A 19,922-nucleotide genomic window follows, 5' to 3' on the forward strand; every position below is an offset into this window, starting at 1 on the left:
GACTGGAGTGCATTGTCACCCTGGCCGGGGTGAATTTAATTTAATAAGTTTTAAAAATTAATTTAAGTTTTTAAGTTTCTTTACAGTCCACTTGTTCGGCCGGGAGAGCGAGAGGCTCCGCTCGGCGATGCAGAGAGCCCTGCAGATGGAGAAGAATGTCAACCAGAGTCTGCTGGACCTGCACAAACTCTCCCCTGGGAGCGCCGACCCTCATGTGTGTGAATTCCTGGAGACCCATTATCCAGATGAACAAGTGAAGATGACCAAGAAGCTTGTAGAGACTGGGACCCCTCCTTGGAGGCATGAGGGCTTGTGACTTTGTACAAAGAGCTGAGACCTGAGCTCTGTGAATGTCATTTACTGTAAATAAAATGTTCAATCTTAAATTTAAAAAAAATTAAAATAACATTATTTAAAGACAAATTTCCTCCAGTTTTACAGACAGCCTTTGTCACTGCAATAATTTCTTAAATGTTTAATCATTAAATCAAAAGCATCAAAAAGGAAGAGAGTAGCAAAAGTAAAGAAAGACTTGCATTTCTATAGCACCATTCACGACCACTGGACGTCTCAAAGCGCTTTACTTTTTGAAGTGTAGTCACTGTTGTAATGTGGGAAGTGCAGCAGCCAATTTTCACTCAGCAAGCTCCCACAAACAGCAATGTGATAATGACCAGATAATCGGTTTTGTTATGTTGGTTGAGGGATAAATATTGGCCAGGACACCGGGGAGAACTCCCCTGCTCTTCTTCAAAATACTGCCATGGGATCTTTTACATCCACCCGAGAGAGCAGACGGGGCCTCGGTTTAACGTTTCATCCGAAAGATGGCCCCTCCGACAGTGCAGCACTCCCTCAGCACTGCACTGGAGTGTCAGCCTAGCTTTATGTGCTCGAGTCTCTGGAGTGGGACTTGAACCCACAACCCTTTGACCCAGAGGCGAGTGAGCTGCCCACTGAGCCACAGTTGACAACGTTGGTCCCTTAGAGGTAGAGACAGGAGAAATTATTATGGGGAATAAGGTAATGGCAGAAACGTTAAAACAAATATTTTGTATCTCTTCACAGTAGAAGACACAAAAGCATACCAAAGATGGTGGGGAACCGAGAGTTTAATGAGGGTGAGGAACTTAACGTAAAGTACTAGAGAAACTAATGGGACTAAAAGCCGACAAATCCCCTGGACCTGACGGCCTACATCCTCGGGTTCTAAAAGAGGTGGCTGAAGAGACAGTGGCTGCATTGGTTTTGATCTTCCAAAATTCCCAAGATTCTAGAACGGTCCCAGCGGATTGGAAGATCGCAAATGTAACACCGCTATTCAAGAAAGGAGGGAGAAAAAAACCAGGGACCGACAGGCCAGTTAGCCTGACATCAGTCGTTGGGAAAATGCTGGAATCCATTGTTATGGAAGTTGTATCAGGGCACTTAGAAAATCATAACATGGTTAGGCTGAGTCAACATGGTTTTATGGAAGGGAAATGGTGTTTGACAAATTTATTAGAGTTATCTGAGGATGTAACTAGCAGGGTAGATAAAGGGGAGCCAGTGGATGTAGTATATTTGGATTTCCAAAGGGCATTCGATAAGGTGCCACATAAAAGATTATTACACAAGGTTAGGGCTCACGGGGTAATATAGTAACATGGATAGAGGATTGGTTAACAGGCAGAAAACAAAGAGTAGGGATAAATGGATCTTTTTCAGGTTGGCAGGCTGTAACTAGTGGGGTGCCGCAAGGATCAGTGTTGGGGCCTCAGCTATTTACAATCTATATTAATGACCTAGATGAAGGGACCGAGTGTCATGTATCCAAGTTTGTTGATGATACGAAGCTCGGTGGGACAGTAAGTTGTGAGGAGAACACAGAGAGTCTGTAAAGGGATATAGATAGACTGAGTGAGTGGGCAGTAAGGTGGCAGATGGAGTATAATGTAGGGAAATGTGAGGTTATTCACTTTGGTAGGAAGAATAGAAAAACAGAATATTTTTTAAATGGTGAGAAACTTTCAAATGTTGGTGTTCAGAGAGATTTGGGTGTCCTCGTGCAAGAAACACAGAAAGCTAGCATGCAGGTACAGCAAGCAATAAGGAAGGCAAATGGCATGTTGGCCTTTATTGCTCAGGGGGTTGGACTATAAGAGTAAGGAAGTCTTGCTCCAATTGTACAGGGCCTTGGTGAGACCACACCTGGAGTACTGGGCACAGTTTTGGTCTCCTTATCTAAGGAAGGATATACTTGCCTTGGAGGCGGTGCAACGAAGGTTCACTAGATTGATTCCTGGGATGAGAGGGCTGTCCTATGATGAGAGATTGTGTAGAATGGGCCGATACTCTCTGGAGTTTAGAAGAATGAGAGGTGATCTCATTGAAACATACAAGATTCTGCAGGGGATTGACAGGGTAGATGCTGAGAGGTTGTTTCCCCTGGCTGGAGTGTCTAGAACTAGGGGGCATAGTCTCAGGATAAGGGGTCGGCCATTTAAGACTGAGATGAGGAGGAATTTCTTCACTCAGAGGGTTGTGAATCTTTGGAATTCTCTGCCCCAGAGGGCTGTGAATGCTGAGTCTTTGAGTATATTCAAGGCTGAGATCGATAGATTGTTGGACTCTAGGGGAATCAAGGGATATGGAGATCGGGCGGGAATGTAGAGTTGAGGTTGATGATCAGCCATGATCTTATTGAATGGCGGAGCAGGCTCGAGGGGCCGTATGGCCCACTCCTGCTCCTATTTCTTATGTTCTTATGGACTTTCAAAAGGCATTTGATAAAGTACCACACAAGAGACCTGCTCGGAAAAGAGAAGCACATGGTATTAAAGGGCTGATGGTAATTTGGGTATATAATTGGCTGAGGGATAGGAGACAGTGAGCAGTGCTGAGGGATGTTTTTCTGACTGGAGGGAAGTATGCAGTGGGTTCCCCAGGGGTCGGGATTAGGACCATTGCTTTTCTTGTTATATATAACTGACCTGGACTTGGGTATAGGTGTACAAGTTAGAAATTTACAGATGATACAAAACTTGGCAACTTAGTAAATAGTGAGCATAGTAGTAGCAGACTTCAGGAGGACAGAGACAGACTGTGAAATGAGCAGACACAAGGCAGATGAAATTAAATGAGGATAAGTGTGAAGTGATGCACTTTGGGAGAAACAACAGGGAGAGGCCGTATAATCTAACTGGGACTATTTTGAGGGGGTGCAAGAGCAGAGGGACCTGGGGGTCCATAATCACAAATCTTAGAAAGTGCCACGGCAAGTTGGTGAGGTGGTTCAGAAAGTGTGTGGGATACTTGGCTTTGTAAATAGTGCCATTGAAAACAAAAACAATGAAGTTACACTAAACCTTTACAAATCACTAGTTAGGAACATAGGACAGGAGGAGGCCATTCAGCCCCTCAAGCCTGTTCCGCCATTCAATGAGATCATGGCTGATCTGTGATCTAACTCCATACACCCGCCTTTGGCCCATATCCCTTAATACCTTTGGGTAACAAAAACCTATCAATCTCAGATTTAAAATTAACAATTGATCTAACATCAATTGCCATTTGCGGAATGGAGTTCCAAACTTCTACCACCCTTTGTGTGTAGAAATGTTTCCTAATTTCATTCCTGAAAGGTCTGGCTCTATTTTTAGTCTATGCCTCCTAGTCCTAGACTGCCCAACCAGCGGAAATAGTTTCTCTCTATCTACCCTATCTGTTCCCCTTGATATCCTGAAAACTTCAATCAGAACACCCCTTAACCTTCTAAATTCTAGGGACTACAACCCTAATTTGTGTAATCTCTCCTCGTAACTTAACCCTTGGAGTCTGGGTATCATTCTGGTAAACCTACGCTGCACTCCCTCCAAGGCCAATATATCTTTCCTAAGGTATGGTGCCCAGAACTGCTCACAGTACTCCAGGTGTGGTCTAACCAGGGTTTTGTACAGCTGCAGGGTTTTGGCCTCAGCTGGAGTCTTGTGTACAGTTCTGGGCACCACACTTTAGGAAGGATGTCAAGGCCTTGGAGAGGGTACAGAGGAGGTTCACCAGGATGGTACCAGGGATGAGGGACTTCAGATATGTGGAGAGATTGGAGAAGCTGGGATTGTTCTCCTTAGAGCAGAGAAGGTTAAGAGGAGACCTAATAGAGGTGTTCAAAATGATGAGGGGTTTTGATCGAGCAAGTAGGAACAAACTGTCTCCTCTGGCAAGTGGGTCGGTAACCAAAGGTCACAGATTTAAAATAGTTGCTAAAAGAACTAGAGGGAAATGAGGAGAATTGTTTTCACACAGAGGGTTGTTAAGATCTGGAATGCACCATCTGAAAGGATGCTGGAATCAGGTTCCACAGGAACTTTCAAACGGTGATTGGACATGTAGTTGAAGAGGACTAGTTTGCAGAGTTCTGGGGATAAAGCTGGGGTTTGGGACTAAATTGGACAGCTCTTTCAAAGAGCCGGCACAGACACGATGGGCCGAATCACCTCCTTCTATGCTGTTAGATTCTATGATCAGTGTGAAGACGCTGGTGTCTTTTAAGGCTCTTAGAACTTTTAAATCTCTTCCCACAGTCAGAACATTTGACGGATCTCTCATCAGTGTGAACAAGCTGGTGTGCCAGCAGGTTGGAGGACCGAGTGAATCCCTTCCCACACACAGTGCAGGTGAACGGTCTCTCCCCAGTGTGAAATCGTTGGTGTCCATTCAGCTCCCGGGAGTGTTTAAAGCTTTTCCCACAGTCAGAACATTTAAAGGGTCTCTCGTCAGTGTGAACTCGCTGATGTGCCAGCAGGTTGGAGGACCGAGCGAATCCCTTCCCACAGACAGAGAAGGTGAACGGTCTCTCACCAGTGTGAGCTCGCTGGTGTCCCTTCAGCTCCCCAGAGCTTTTAAAGCTCATCCCACAGTGGGAACATTTAAATGGTCTCTTATCAGTGTGAGCAAGCTGGTGTCTCAGCAGGGTGGATGAAGCAGTGAATCCCTTCCCACACACAGAGCAGGTGAATGGGCCCTCCCCAGTGTGAACTCTCTGGTGTATCTGGAGCTTGGATGACTCTGCAAATCCCTTCCCACACGGAGCAGGAGAACGGTTTCTCCCCAGTGTGAACTCGCTGGTGTGTATGAAGGCTGGATGACTGAGTGAATCCCTTCCCACATTCAATACATGTGAACGGCCTCTCCCCAGTGTGAACTCACTGGTGTATCTGGAGTTTGGATAACTCTGCGAATCCCTTCCCACACACGGAGCAGGTGAACGGCCTCTCCCCGGTGTGACAGTGTCGATGAGTTTCCAGATGGGATAGAAACATAGACACATAGAAGATAGGAGCAGGAGTGGGCCATTTGGCCCTTCGAGCCTGCTCCGCCATTCAATGAGATCATGGCTGATCATTGAAATTCAGTACCCTGTCCCTACCTTCTCCCCATGTCCCTTGATCCCTTTAGCCTCAAGAAATATATCCAACTCTTTCTTGAATATATTTAATGAACTGGCCTCCACCACCCTCTGTGGCAGAGAGTTCCACAGGTTCACCACTCTCTGGGTGAAGAAATTCCTCCTCATTTCAGTCCTAAATGTCCTACCCCTTATCCTTAGACTATGACCCCTGGTTCTGGACTCCCCGACCATCAGGAACATCCTTCCAGCATCTAGTTTGTCCAGGCCTGACAGAATTTTATAGATTTCGATGAGATCCCCTCTCAATCTTCTAAACTCCAGTGAGTATAAGCCCAATCGACACAATCTCTCCTCATACGTCATTCCTGCCATCCCAGGACTGTGAGATGGGCAATCAAATCCCTTCCCACAGTCCCCACATTTCCACCGTTTCTCCGTGGTGCGGGTGTCCTTGTGTTTCTCCAGGTTGGACGATCAGTTGAAGCCTCGTCCACACACAGAACACGTGTACGGTTTCTCCCCACTGTGAATGGTGCGATGTTTTCTCAGGCTGTGTAACTGGTTAAACCTCTTTCCACAGTCAGTGCACTGGAACATTCACTCGGGTGTGTGTTTTCCAGTCACACGGATGTTTGAAATCTTTTCCCACAGACAGAACAGACAAACATTTGTCCTTCCATATTCAAAGGTCAGTGATATTCAGGTCCTGATGAATGGAGTGACCCTGTCAGATCTTGATGTGATGTTTGGTTTGAGTTTCCCATCTGTAAATCCTCCCATTCTCACACCCTGTAAAAGGAGTTTACAAAAGCCATCACTGTAAGTACAGGATAGAAATTCAGAACAAACAATTCTAGTTTCTATTGAACATTCTTTCCTCTCGTTTCCCCAAAGCTGTAAATCCCCATCCCACACACTCTCCCTCCTCCCTGTGCTGAAATCCAAACCCATCGCACCATCTCCAACATTTCTTTCCTCCACTCCCAGTTTTCCCCCTCCTTCTACTCTGATTGGGTTCAGTTCTACACCCGCTGTGTGCAGAGTGAGAATAAAATCAATGAGTCAACGATTGTCTCTCCTGGTCACGGGGACCCTGAAGCCCCGCCCACTCGTTGCTCCTGTACCAAGATGGCCGCGCATGCGCCGTGCTGCAGGTGGAACCGGTCGGTCTTTTCTCCACCAAGATGGCAGTGCGTAACCCGGGCCTGTCCCCGAGAAAAAGCCTCACAGCTGCCATCCGATGGAACATAGACCAGGCCGCTGGATCTCATTCGGGCCTAAGGCCATTCTCCAACTTTATAAACCGTGCGGCATGGCCTACCCGCAGTTTATTAATCTCCCAACCCCGCTCCTGCCGACCAGCAGCTCCACCCGGCGACCGCGCGGGGCTTTCTTGGTAAAGTCGGTGAGGGACACGTGACCCGGGCCCAGAGCCTGAGTGACGGGAGCTTCCGACCAATAGGGAGCGAGTGGGGCGGGGCTGGAGGAGCGAGCCGGCGGCGGGTCCTCCAACCAATCGGGGAGCCTGAGGGGTGGGACTTGCGCCGGCTGATTGTCTGATCCGCAGGGCAGCGAGTTTCTCCAGTCCCTTGTTCAGGGCCCGGGGCCAGGGGAGGCTGTGGGCCTTTATTCCCCTCATTGGACACAAGACTCTTTGGCTCACAACACATGGGCTCAGATTGCAATACAGACTTTTTAAATTTATGAATAAAAGCAGATAAACCTCGTGTTTCTGTGGCACAAACTTTTTAATATTTGGGAGTAAAAGTACAAGTTTTTTTCCCTCTGGGGAATTTATTAGTTTCAGGAAACAACAACAACCACTTGTATTTATAAAGCGCCTTTAATGTAGTAAAACGTCCCAAGGCTGTTCACAGGATCGTTATAAAACAAAATTTGACACCAAGCCACATAAAGCGATATTCGGGCAGATGACCAAAAGCTTGGTCAAAGAAGTAGGTTTTAAGGAGCATCTTAAAGAAGGAGAGAGAGATGGAGAGGTTTAGGGAAGGAATTCCAGAGCTTAGGGCCCAGGCAGCTGAAGGCACGGCTGCCAATGGTGGAGCAATTAAAATCGGGGATGCTCAAGAGGCCGGAATTAGAGAAGCGCAGATAACTCGGGGGGTGTGGGGCTGAAAGAAATAGGGAGGGGCGAGGCCATGGAGGGATTCACTCCACATGGCCTGACCTTGGTCATCTTGTCGATCTTACATACTGCTTATGGATAACAAGCTGGTTACAGAACAGAAAACCGAGAGTAGGGGTTGGGAGTAGCTACTCAGACTGGCAAAAGGTGGGAAGTGGTGTTCCACAGGGATTGGTGGTGGGACCAGTGGTTCATAAATGATTTGGACTCGGGAATCAGAAGTACAATTAATACTGAGGAAGACAAAACGCAAGAAGACATTAATACATTGCAGAATGGATCTGTAATTGGCAAATGAATTTCACTGTAGATCAGTGTGAGGTGCTGTGTTAATTAATTTCACTATAGATCAGTGAGGTGCTGTGTTAATTAATTTCACTGTAGATCAGTGTGAGGGGGTGTGTTAATGAATTTCACTGTAGATCAGTGTGAGGTGGTGTGTTAATGAATTTCACTATAGATCAGTGTGAGGTGGTGTGTTAATGAATTTCACTATAGGTCAGTGTGAGGTGGTGTGTTTTGGTGGGAAGAATAAGGAGGCCACTCACTACTTGGACAAGGGGGTGAAATTGGGTTGCTTTGTGCCTCCCACGATATTCAGCGGGAGGTTAGTGGCAGAGGTAGTCGGTAGCTCCCCGTGGCACTGCACCGCCGGCAATGATGTCATCACCATGCGCAGCACCCCGGCTGCAACCTTGGGTTGTGACCCCTGACCTATCGCCGGACAATATGTCTGACAGGGTCAGGGGTCGTTCCTGCAGCGTCACTTAAAGGGCAGGTGTCGGGCGGCAACTTTTTATTTTGGCCTTGTGCCAGCACCTGCCCCTTTCCCCTTCTTCAGGGTGTCAGCTGCAATCGCTCAGCCCCGCGCTCCTCTTGATCCGACACCCCGCTCCCTGGTGGTCCAGCAGGGCCCCGGTGTGCGCAGTGCTAGGCCCCTCCCCTTTAATCAGGGAGGGAGGTCTGCTATGATGCGGTGCTATGTGCCGACGGGCGTGGCGCTGTTACACGAAGTGCCGGGAAATTCACTGGTAGCGCCTCAAGAGGGAGGGGAGTGCTTCCAGTAGCACCCCACCTCCTGCCTGGGGCGCTACCACTGAATTTAATGCACAGGGGCGCTAACTTTTTCGGGGGACTAAAATTAGCCCCGGCGACATTAGCGACCCAAAGGGGGCGCCACCGAATTTCCCCTAAGAGTCTAAATGGGCTGGAGGAGCAGAGGGATCCAGGGATACAGATACACAAATCACTAAAAGTAGCGACACAGGTTAATAAGGCCATTAAAAGAAAAGCACTGGGTACATTCCTAAAGGAGCCTTCTGTTCCGTGCCTAGGAGCTCTGAACCATGGCAGAGAGCGGCTGGGACACGTTTCTCACACGCCTCGAGATTAACCCGCACGGCAACTTTGCGGTCAGTGAAGAGAGACAAGAAAGACCAAAGTGCCGTTTGCCCCTCTCAGTGTGGCCGTGAAGGACTGTGTCCAGGCTGGAGTTCTGTTCCCACCGTACGATCCTCCCCCACATTGTCCTTTCTGAGCTCCAGCCAGGTGAGGATAAACACTCAGGTGGGAAAGACAAAAATCTACAACAATGTGTTTAAAACAAAGTTGATTTATTTGACATATATCCAGAATATTAAACTCCAGCCCAGTTCCCGGAGTTATTAACATCAGCAGAAACAATCCCCAACTGTCAGACTGAACATGGTTCAGTCCTGGATGTGATTAACAGCAGCAACAGCAGAATCCACCCCCTGCAGTCACTTGTGAACTCGCTGGTGTCTCAGCAGGTTGGAGGACTGAGTGAATCCCTTCCCACACTCAGGGCAGGTGAACGGCCTCTCCCCAGTGTGAACTCGCTGGTGTCTCAGCCGGTGGGATGAATTAGTGAATCCCTTCCCACACTCAGGGCAGGTGAACGGCCTCTCCCCAGTGTGAATTCGCTGGTGTATCAGCAGGGTGGATGCCTCGGTGAATCCCTTCCCACACTCAGAGCAGGTGAACGCCCGCTCCCCAGTGTGAACTCGCTGGTGTCTCAGCAGGGTGGATGACTCAGTGAATCCCTTCCCACACTCACGGCAGGTGAACGGCCTCTCCCCAGTGTGAATTCGCTGGTGTATCAGCAGGGTGGATGACTCGGTGAATCCCTTCCCACACTCAGAGCAGGTGAACGGCCTCTCCCCAGTGTGAACTCGCTGGTGTCTCAGCAGGGTGGATGACTCAGTGAATCCCTTCCCACACTCACGGCAGGTGAACGGCCTCTCCCCAGTGTGAATTCGCTGGTGTATCAGCAGGGTGGATGACTCGGTGAATCCCTTCCCACACTCAGAGCAGGTGAACGGCCTCTCCCCAGTGTGAACTCGCTGGTGTCTCAGTAGGTGAGATGAATGAGTGAATCCCTTCCCACACATGGAGCAGGTGAACGACCTCTCCTCGGTGTGAACTCGCTGGTGTGTCAGTAGGTGGGATGACTGAGTGAATCCCTTCCCACACTCAGAGCAGGTGAACGGCCTCTCCCCGGTGTGAATGCGCTTGTGTCTCGCTAGGCCAGAGGATCGGCTGAAGCCTCGTCCACACACAGAACACGTGTACGGTTTCTCCCCGCTGTGAATGGTGCTTTTTGCTTCCATGTTCAGAGGCCGGTGATATTCAGATCCGATGAGTCGAGTGACTCTGTCAGGTCTTGATGTGATGTTTGGTCTGAGCTTACCGTCTGTAAATCTTCCCCTTCCAGTGCCCTGTAAAATTAATTTAAAACAGGGAGCGTGAGAGACAACCCACAAGAAAACAAAGGCAGGTTGTAAAATTGAGCTCAATGAATCTGGTCAATTGTGGGGCCGGCACCAGAAAAGTGACCATGAAAGCTGCCGGATTGACATAAAAACCCAACTGCTTCACTGATGTCCCTCAGGGAAGGGAATCTGCCACCTGGTCTGGGCCTACACAAGACTCTGGCCTCTATGGGAGGAGAGAGAGAGAGAGAGAGAGGTGGGAGGGGGAGGGGGCGAAGGAAAGGAACTTTATACATCTGCAACTGGACCAGAACTTTGATAGAACCTCCAAAACCCACAACCTCCACCACCTAAAAGGACAAGGGCAGCTGTTGTATGGGAGCACCATCACATCCAAGTTCCCCGCCAAGTCACACATCATCCTGACTCAGATATATTCATCGTTGCTGGGTCATAATCCTGGAACTCCTTACCGAACAACTTTGTGGGAATACCTTCACCACACGGACTGCAGTAGTTCAAGAAGGTGACTCACCACCCCCTTCTCAACGGAAAACTGGGGATTGGCAATATTTGCTGCTCTTGCGAGCTACGCCCACATCCCAAGAATGAATTAAAACAAATCTGTAGATGTAAACTGGATTAAAAGCTGTACAGAAATACTTGTTCCGAAAACAATACTCTTTTACATTGTACGGACAGTGTCTGTGTAACAACCTAATCTCCCCTAGAATCCACCTCCCTTGACAGTCTCACATTGGAAATTGTTGGGTCCTCCTGGGCTCAGAAGTACTGGGGGTTAAACCCAGCAGCTTCTCTGCCATCTCCACTCTAACTCAAACTGAAACATAGAAACATAGAAGATAGGAGCAGGAGTAGGCCATTCGGCCCCTTGAGCCTGCTCCACCATTCAATGCGATCATGGCTGATCATCAAAATTCAGTACCCGGTCCCTGCTTTCTCCTCATACCCCTTGATCCCATTAGCCTTAAGAAATATATCCAACTCCTTCTTGACTATATTTAATGTATTGGCCTCTACTGCCTTCTGTGGTAGAGAATTCCACAGGTTCATCACTCTCTGGGTGAAGAAATTCCTCCTCATTTCTGTCCTAAATGGTCTACCCCTTATCCTTAGACTGTGACCCCTGGTTCTGGACTCCCCGACCATCAGGAACATCCTTCCTGCATCTAGTCTGTCCAGTCCTGTCAGAATTTTATAAGTTTCAATGAGAACCCCTCTCATTCTTCTAAACTCCAGCGAGTACAAGCCCAATCATCCCAATCTCTCACTCATATGCCATTCCTGCCATCCCAGGTATCAGCCTGGTGAATCTTTGCTGAACTCCTTCCACGGCAAGAACATCCTTCCTCAGATAAGGCGACCAAAACTGCACACAATACTCAAGATGTGGTCTTACCAAGGCCCTGTACAACTGCAGCAAGACATCCTTGTTCCTGTACTCAAACCCTCTCGCTATGAAGGCCAACATACCATTTGCCTTCTTAACCACCTACTGCACCTGCATGCTTACCTTCAGTGACTGGTGCACAAGGACACCCAGGTCTCGTTGCACTTCCCCCTTCTCCCAATCTATTGCCATTCAGATAATAATCTGCCTTCCTGTTTCGGCCACCAAAGTGGATAACCTCACATCTATCCACGTTATATTGCATCTGCCATGCTTCTGCCCAATCACCCAACCTGTCCTGTAGTTTCCTGTAGTTTCTCAGCATCCTCCTCACAGCACACACGCCCACCCAGCTTTGTGTCATCTGTAAATTTGGAGATATTACATCTAGTTCACTTGTCGAGATCATAAATATATATTGTGAATAGCTGGGGTCCAAGGGCCAATCCCTGCGGTACCCCACTAGTCACTGCCTGCCACTCGGAAAAAGACCCGTTTATTCCAACTCTGCTTTCTGTCTGCCAACCAGTTCTCTATCCAAGTCAATACCTTGCCCCCAATCCCAGGTGCCTTAACTTTACATGCTAATCTCTTATGCGGGACCTTATCGAAAGCCTTCTGAAAGTCCAAATACACAACATCCACTGGTTCTCCCTTATCTATTTTACTAGTTACATCCTCAAAAATGGAGCAACAAAAAGACCTACACAGGCGGCCAGGGACCGACCTTCCGTCAGCCTGCAATAAAAGTCTTCCCGACAGCCGCTGACTAATGGCGGCCGCAGCACCCACAATCCCCCGTGCCCCAGAAACCGCTCTATCCAACGCGCTGATTTCCCCGCTGAGAGTGCACATGCTCCCCGGGGCCGCGGGCCATTCTGGGAGCCTGGCTCCTGTCCTTTTCCCGATTCGGACTCGGTGGAACCGGCTGAAGAAACCGGGAAGCGGCGGCTCGGATGGGGGAGGCGCTGCACCCTGGGTTTCCTGGTGCTGGGGCCCTGGCTGCACGTCCGCCGGGCCCGGCTGCTTGAGTTTTTTGATGAGGTAACAGAGAGGGTTGATGAGGGCAATGCGGTTAACGTGGTGTACATGGATTTCCAAAAGGCGTTCGACAAAGAGCCACATACTAGGCTTACCAGCAAAGTTGAAGCCCATGGAATAATAGGGACAGTGGCAGCATGGATACGAAATTGGCAAAGTGACAGGAAACAGAGAGTAGTGGTGAACGGTTGTTTTTCAGACTGGAGGAAAGTATACAGTGGTGTTCCCCAGGGGTCGGTACTAGGATCACTGCTTTTCTTGATATATATTAATGACTTAGACTTGGGTGTACAGGGCAGTTTCAAAATATGCAGATGACACAAAACTTGGAAGTGTAGTGAACAGTGAGGAGGATAGTGATCGACTTCAAGAGGGCATAGACATGCTGGTGGAATGGGCGGACGCATGGGAGATGAAATTTAACGCAGAAAAGTGCGGACTGATATATTTTGGTAGGAAGAACGAGGAGAGGCAATATAAACTAAAGGGTACAATCCTAAAGTGTGTGCATGAAAGAGAGACCTGGGGGTATGTGTGCACAAATCATTGAAGGTGGCAGGGCAGGTTTAGAAAGCGGTTAAAAAAGCATACGGGATCCTGGGCTTTATAAATAGAGGTATAGAGTCCAAGAGCAAGGAGGTTATGATGAACCTTTATAAAACACTGGTTCGGCCTCAACTGGAGTATTGTGTCCAATTCTGGGCACCGCACTTTATGAAGGATGTGAAGGCCTTGGAGATGGTGCAGAAAAGATTTACAACAATGGTTCCAGGGATAAGGGATGAGGGACTTCAGTTATGTGGATGGACTCGAGAAGCTGGGGTGGTTCTCCTTACAGCAGAGAAGGTAGAGAGGAGATTTGATAGAGGTGTTCAAAATCAAGATGGGTCTGGACAGAGTAGAAACTGTTCCCATTGGCGGAAGGGTCAAGAACCAGAGGACACAGATTTAAGGTGATTGGCAGAAGAACCAAAGGCGACATGAGGAAAAACTTTTTTACTCAGCGAGTGGTTAGGATCTGGAATGCACTGCCTGAAAGGGTGGTGGAGGCAGATTCAATCACGGGTTTCAAAAGGGAATTGGATAAGTACCTGAATGAAAAAGAATTGCAGGGTTACGGGGAAAGGGCGGGGAGTGGGACTCGCTGAAGTGGTCTTGCAGAGAGCCGGCACGGGCTCGACGGGCTGAATGGCCTCCTTCTGTGTTGTAAGCATTTTATGATTCTATAAAATATTAGAAAGTTTGATCTACAGAAGCACGAGGTTTATCTGCTTTTATTGATGAATTTTAAAAGTCTCTATTAAAACCTGAGCCCGTGTGTTGTGAGCCAAAGAGCCTTGTGTCCAATGCGGGGAATAAAGGCCCACAGCCTCCCCTGGCCCTGAACAAGGGACTGGAGAAACTCGCTGCCCTGCGGATCAGACAATCAGCCGGCGCAAGTCCCGCCCCTCAGGCTCCCCGATTGGTTGGAGGACCCGCCGCCGGCTCCATCCTCCAGCCCCGCCCCGCTCGCTCCCTATTGGTCGGAAGCTCCCGTCAATCAGGCCGAGCTTGGTCACGTGTCCCCGAGGAGGTCACATGCGCCGTCCAACTGACACCGCTCGGTCCAGGGCCTCGTGGACTCTCAGGTTTTTCTATTTCTCTTTGTTCTCTCCCGATCCACCCCTCCCCCCCACCCCGCACGAATCTCCACCCAATCGGACCGGAGAAAACTCACTTTGCGTCACCGATCGCGACTCTGGACCCGACACCAAGGACTTTCCCCAGAATGTCCTGCGCCGACTCCGTCCGGCAGGATCCGAGTGCGCAGGCGCAGCTCTGAATGGGGGAGGGGGCTGGTCTCCTCTGGGCATGCGCGGTTGTTGCCCTTGGTGACCGGGAGGGGTCACTGTGCCGGACTCGGCCCAAACCGCCGCTCCCTGTGCGCATGCGCGGACTCTCGGCTGTCAATCAACCATCAGCCAGTAGAGGTCGCTGGTGAGACCAGTGAAGAAAGAAACACTTGCATTTCTATAGCGCCTTTCAACACCACCGGACGTCCCAAAGTGCTTTACAGCCAATGAAGTACTTTTGAAGTGTAGTCACTGTTGTAATGCAAGAAATGCGGCAGTCAAATAGCGCACAGCAAGCTCCCACAAACAGCAATGTGATAATGACCAGATAATCTATCTTTTTGTTAACTCTGTTTCTCTCTCTACGGATGTTGCCTGGCCTGCTGAGTGTTTCCAGCATTTCCTGTTGTTATTTCAGATTTCCAGCATCCGCAGTATTTTGCGATTATCCTTTTGTTACATTGATTGAGGGATAAACATTGGCTAGGACACCGGGGATATTTCCCCTGCTCTTTCCCACATTACAACAGTGACTACACCTCAAAAGTACTTCATTGGCTGTAAAGCACTTCAAGACGTCTGCTGGTCATGAAAGCACTATATAAATGCAAGTCTTTCTTTCTCAAAATAGTGCCATGGGATCTTTTACATCCGCCTGAGAGAGCAGACAGGGCCTCAGTTTAATGTCTCATCTGAAAGACGCCACCTCTGACAGTGCCTCAGTACTGCACTGGAGTGTCAGCCTGAATTTTTGTGCTCTAGTCTCTGGAGCGGGACTTGAACCCACAACCTTATGCCTCAGAGGCAAGAGTGTTACCATAGAGTCATAGATTTATACAGCACAGAAAGGGGCCCTTCGGCCCATCGTGCCCACGCCGGCCATCAAGCCCTGTCGATTCTAATCCCATTTTCCAGCACTTTGTCCGTAGCCTTGTATGCTATGGCGTTTCAAGTGCTCATCTAAATACTTCTTGAATGTTGTGAGGGTTCCTGCCTCTACCACCCTTTCAGGCAGTGAGTTCCAGATTCCAACCACCCTCTGGGTGAAAAAGTTTTTCCTCAAATCCCCTCTAAACCTCCTGCCCCTTACCTTGAATCTATGCCCCTTGTTATTGACCCCTCTACTAAGGGGAAAAGTTCCTTTCTATCTACCCTATCTATGCCCCTCATAATTTTGTACACCTCAATCAGGTCCCCCCTCAGCCTTCCCTGCTCTAAGGAAAACAACCCCAGCCTGTCCAGTCTCTCTTCATAGCTGAAGCGCTCCAGCCCAGGTAACACCCTGGTGAATCTCCTCTGCACCCTCTCCAATGCAATCACATTCTTCCTAGTGTGGCGACCAGAACTGCAAACAGTATTCCAGCTGTGGCCTAACTAGCGTTTTGTACAGCTCCATCATAACCTCCCTGCTCTTATATTCTATGCCTTGGCTAATGAAGGCAAGTATCCTATATGCCTTCTTAACCACCCTATCTAGCTGTCCTGCTGCTCTCAGGGATCTGTGTACATGCACACCAAGGTCCCGCTGATCCTCTGTCCTTCCTAGGGTCCTACCATTCATTGTGTATTCCCTTGTTAGTCCTCCCAAAATGCATCACCTCACACTTTTCAGGGTTAAATTCCATTTGCCACTGTGCTGCCCATCTAACCAACCCGTCTATATTCTCCTGTAGCCTGAGGCTTCCCTCCTCGCTATTTACCACTCCACCAATTTTCGTGTCATCAGCAAGCTTACTGATCATACCTCCTACATTCATATCTAAATCATTAATGTACACTACAAGCAGCAAAGGACCCAGCACCGATCCCTGCGGTACACCACTGGACACAGGCTTCCAGTCACAAAAACAACCTTCGACCATCACCCTCTGCCTCCTGCCACTAAGCCAATTTTGGATCCAATGTGCCAAATTACCCTGGATCCCATGGGCTCTTACCTTCTTGACCAGTCTCCCATGTGGGACTTTGTCAAAAGCCTTACTGAAGTCCATGTAGACTACTTCAACTGCACTACCCTCATCCACACACCTAGTCACCCCCTCTCAAAATTCAATCAAATTGGTTAGACATGATCTCCCCCTAACAAAGCTATGCTGACTATCTTGATTAATCCTTGCCTCTCCAAGTGGAGACTAATTCTGTCCCTCAGAATTTTTTCCAATAATTTCCCTACCACTGATGTTAGGCTCACTGGCCTGTAATGCCCTGGTTTATCCCTACTACTACCCTTCTTGAATAATGGTACTACATTAGCTGTCCTCGTCCTCTGGCACCTCCCCTGTGGCCAGAGAGGTTCTGAAAATTTGTGTCAGAGCCCCTGCAATCTCCTCCCTTGCCTCTCACAGCAGCCTGGGATACATCTCATCTGGGCCTGGGGGTTTATCCACTTTTAAGCCCGCTAAAACCACGAGTACCTCCTCCCTCTCAATACTAATTTGTTCACGTATATCACAATCCCCCTGCCTGATTTCTATGCCTGCATCGTCCTTCTCCATAGTGAACACAGATGCAAAATATTAATTTAAAACCTCACCTACATCTTCTGGCTCTACATACAGATTGCCACTTTGGTCCCTAATGGGCTCTACTCTTTCCCTGGTTTTCCTCTTGCCTTTAATATACTAATAAAACACCGTGGGATTTTCCTTTATTTTGCCTGCCAGTGTTTTTTCATGACCCCTCTTCGTTCTCCTAATTTCTTTTTTAAGTACCCCCCTGCACTTTCTATACTCCTCTAGGGCTTCCACTGTTTTTAGTCCTTTGTATCTGCCAAAAGCCTCCCGTTTTTTCCTAAACCATTCTTGTATGTCCCTTGACATCCAGGGTTCCCTGGGCTTGTTGGTCCCACCCTTGACCTTTACGGGAACATGCTGGCGTTGTACTCTCTCTATTTCCTTTCTGAAAGACTCCCACTGCTCTGATGTGGATTTTCCTACAAGTAGCTGATCCCAGTCCACTTTGGCCAGATCCTGCCTTATCATATTAAAATCGGCCTTCCCCCAATTTATTTCTGGTCCATCTTTGTCCTTTTCCATAACTACTTTAAATCTCACCGAATTATGGTCACTGTCACCGAATTATGGTCACTGTCACCAAAATGCTCTCCTACTAACCTTTCTACCACTTACCCTGCTATATTCCCTCGAATTAGGTCCAGTACCGCCCCATCTCTTGTAGGACTTTCTACATGTTGGCTGAAAAAGCTCTCCTGGATGCACTTTAAGAATTCCACACCCTCTAAGCCTTTCACACGCTGACTATCCCAGTTAATATTGGGGAAGTTGAAATCCCCAACAATTATTACCTTATTATTTCTACACTTCTCTGAGATTAGCCTACATATCTGTTCCTCTATCGCCCCCTTACTGTTTGGGGGCCTATAGTACACTCCCAGCAAAGTGCTTGCCCCCTTTTTGTTTAAGTTCTACCCATATGGCCTCATTAGAGGAACCTGCTAAGGTATCATCCCTCCTTACAGCAGAAATTGACTCCTTGATTAATATTACTAACCTGATTTTTGGTCAACTCTTGGAGTATTCACGTTTAATAAATCTCCGGGAGAAGGAGTCGCTTCACTTGTACTGGTTACATAAGAACGTAAAAAACAGGAGCAGGAGTAGGCCAATTGGCCCCTCGAGCCTGCTCCGCCATTCAATAAGATCATGGCTGATCTGATCCGAACCTCAAATCTACTTTCACTCTCTGTCCCACCCGAACCCATGTGATCACCCGGGAGAGGCGAAAAACCAGTTAAAAAACCCAATGACCAATTTGGGCGAAAAAATCTGGGAAATTCCTCTCCGACCCTTCTTGGCGATCGAAACTCATCCAGGAGATCACTCTGTCCCTGTATTTCCTGCAGTACTTACCTTCTGTAAGAGGTAATCTCCACCCCAGCCAGGCCCAATTTACTCTTGAAGGACTCCTAGCTGGCAGCCTGTTCCCGAGGTCTCCACTAATCCCTGTGAATAGAACCATCTCCTGAAATCTAACACAGAATTAGAACACAAGAAGTAGGAGCAGGACCAGGCTACGCGGCCCCTGGGCCCGCTCCGCCACCCACAGGGCCATGACCGATCCGAACCTAGCCTCATGTCTGATATCCTGCCCGCTCCCCGTAACCCCTAAGTCCCTTTACTTCTAGGAAACTGTCTATTTCTGTTTTAAATTTATTTAATGATGTAGCTTCCACAGCTTTCTGGGGCAACAAATTCCACAGACCTACCACCCTCTGAGTGAAGAAGTTTCTCCTCATCTCAGTTTTGGAAGAGCAGCCCCTTATTCTAAGATTATGCCCCCTAGTTCAAGTTTCACCCATCATTGGGAACATCCTCACTGCATCCACCCGATCCAACCCCTTCACAATCTTATATGTTTCAATAAGATCGCCTCTCATTCTTTTGAACTCCAATGAGTAGAGTCCGAATCTACTCAACCTCTCCTCATATGTCTACCCCCTCATGCCCGAGATCAACCGAGTGAACCTTCTTTGTACTGCCTCGAGAGCAAGTATGTCTTTTCTTAAGTATAGATACCAAAACTGTATGCAGTTTTCCAGGTGTGGTCTCACCAATACCTTGTACAACTGCAGCAATACCTCCCTGTTTTTATATTCCATCCCCCTAGCAATAAAAGCCAACATTCCATTGGCCTTCTTGATCACCTGCATACTAACTTTTTGTGTTTCATGCACCAGGACCCCCAGATCCCTTTGTACTGCAGTACTTTCCAGTTTCTTGCCATTAAGATAATAACTTGCTCTATGATTTTTCCTGCCAAAGTGCATAACCTCACACTTTCCAGTATTATATTCCATCTGCCAAATTTCTGCTCACTTACTTACCCTGTCTATGTCCCCTTGCAGGTTTATGTCCTCCTCACTCACTGCTTTCCCTCCCATCTTCGTATCATCTGCAAACTTGGATATGTTACACTCGGTCCCCTCCTCCAAATCGTTAATATAGATTGTAAAGAGTTGGGGTCCCAGCACTGACCCCTGCGGAACACCACTAGTTACTGATTGCCAGTCTGAGAATGAACCATTTATCCCAATTCTCTGCTTTGTTAGATAGCCAATCCTCCACCCATGCCAGAATATTACCCCCAATCCCATGATTTTTTATCTTGAGCAATAATCTTGTGTGGCACCTTGTCAAATGCCTTTTGGAACTCTAAATACACTACGTCCACTGGTTCCCATATATCCACCCTGTATGTTACGTCCTCAAAGAACTCAAGCAAATTTGTCAAACATGACTTCCCCTTCATAAAACCATGCTGACTTTGTCCTATTAAATTATGTTTATCCAAATGTCCCGTTACTGTCTCCTTAATAATGGACTCCAACATTTTACCAACCACAAATGTTAGG

General features: G+C 48.1%; 1 protein-coding gene and 1 pseudogene across 1 annotated transcript; both read right to left on the minus strand.

The window, feature by feature from the left end:
- Positions 1-4,367: 4,367 nt before the first annotated feature.
- On the minus strand, positions 4,368-6,172 carry LOC147118235 (uncharacterized). The gene has a single exon (XM_085984325.1). It carries the CDS (start codon positions 5,381-5,383, stop codon positions 4,490-4,492), a length of 894 nt encoding a protein of 297 aa, XP_085840451.1. The 5' UTR covers positions 5,384-6,172; the 3' UTR covers positions 4,368-4,489.
- A 2,957-nt stretch (positions 6,173-9,129) lies between these two features.
- Positions 9,130-19,922, minus strand: part of LOC147118236 (uncharacterized) — a 32,385-nt pseudogene continuing 21,592 nt past the window's right edge.

This window comes from Somniosus microcephalus, chromosome 4, assembly GCF_052327205.1.
Source record: "Somniosus microcephalus isolate GS21.2 chromosome 4, FLI_Smic_1.0, whole genome shotgun sequence".
Taxonomy (NCBI): domain Eukaryota; kingdom Metazoa; phylum Chordata; class Chondrichthyes; order Squaliformes; family Somniosidae; genus Somniosus; species Somniosus microcephalus.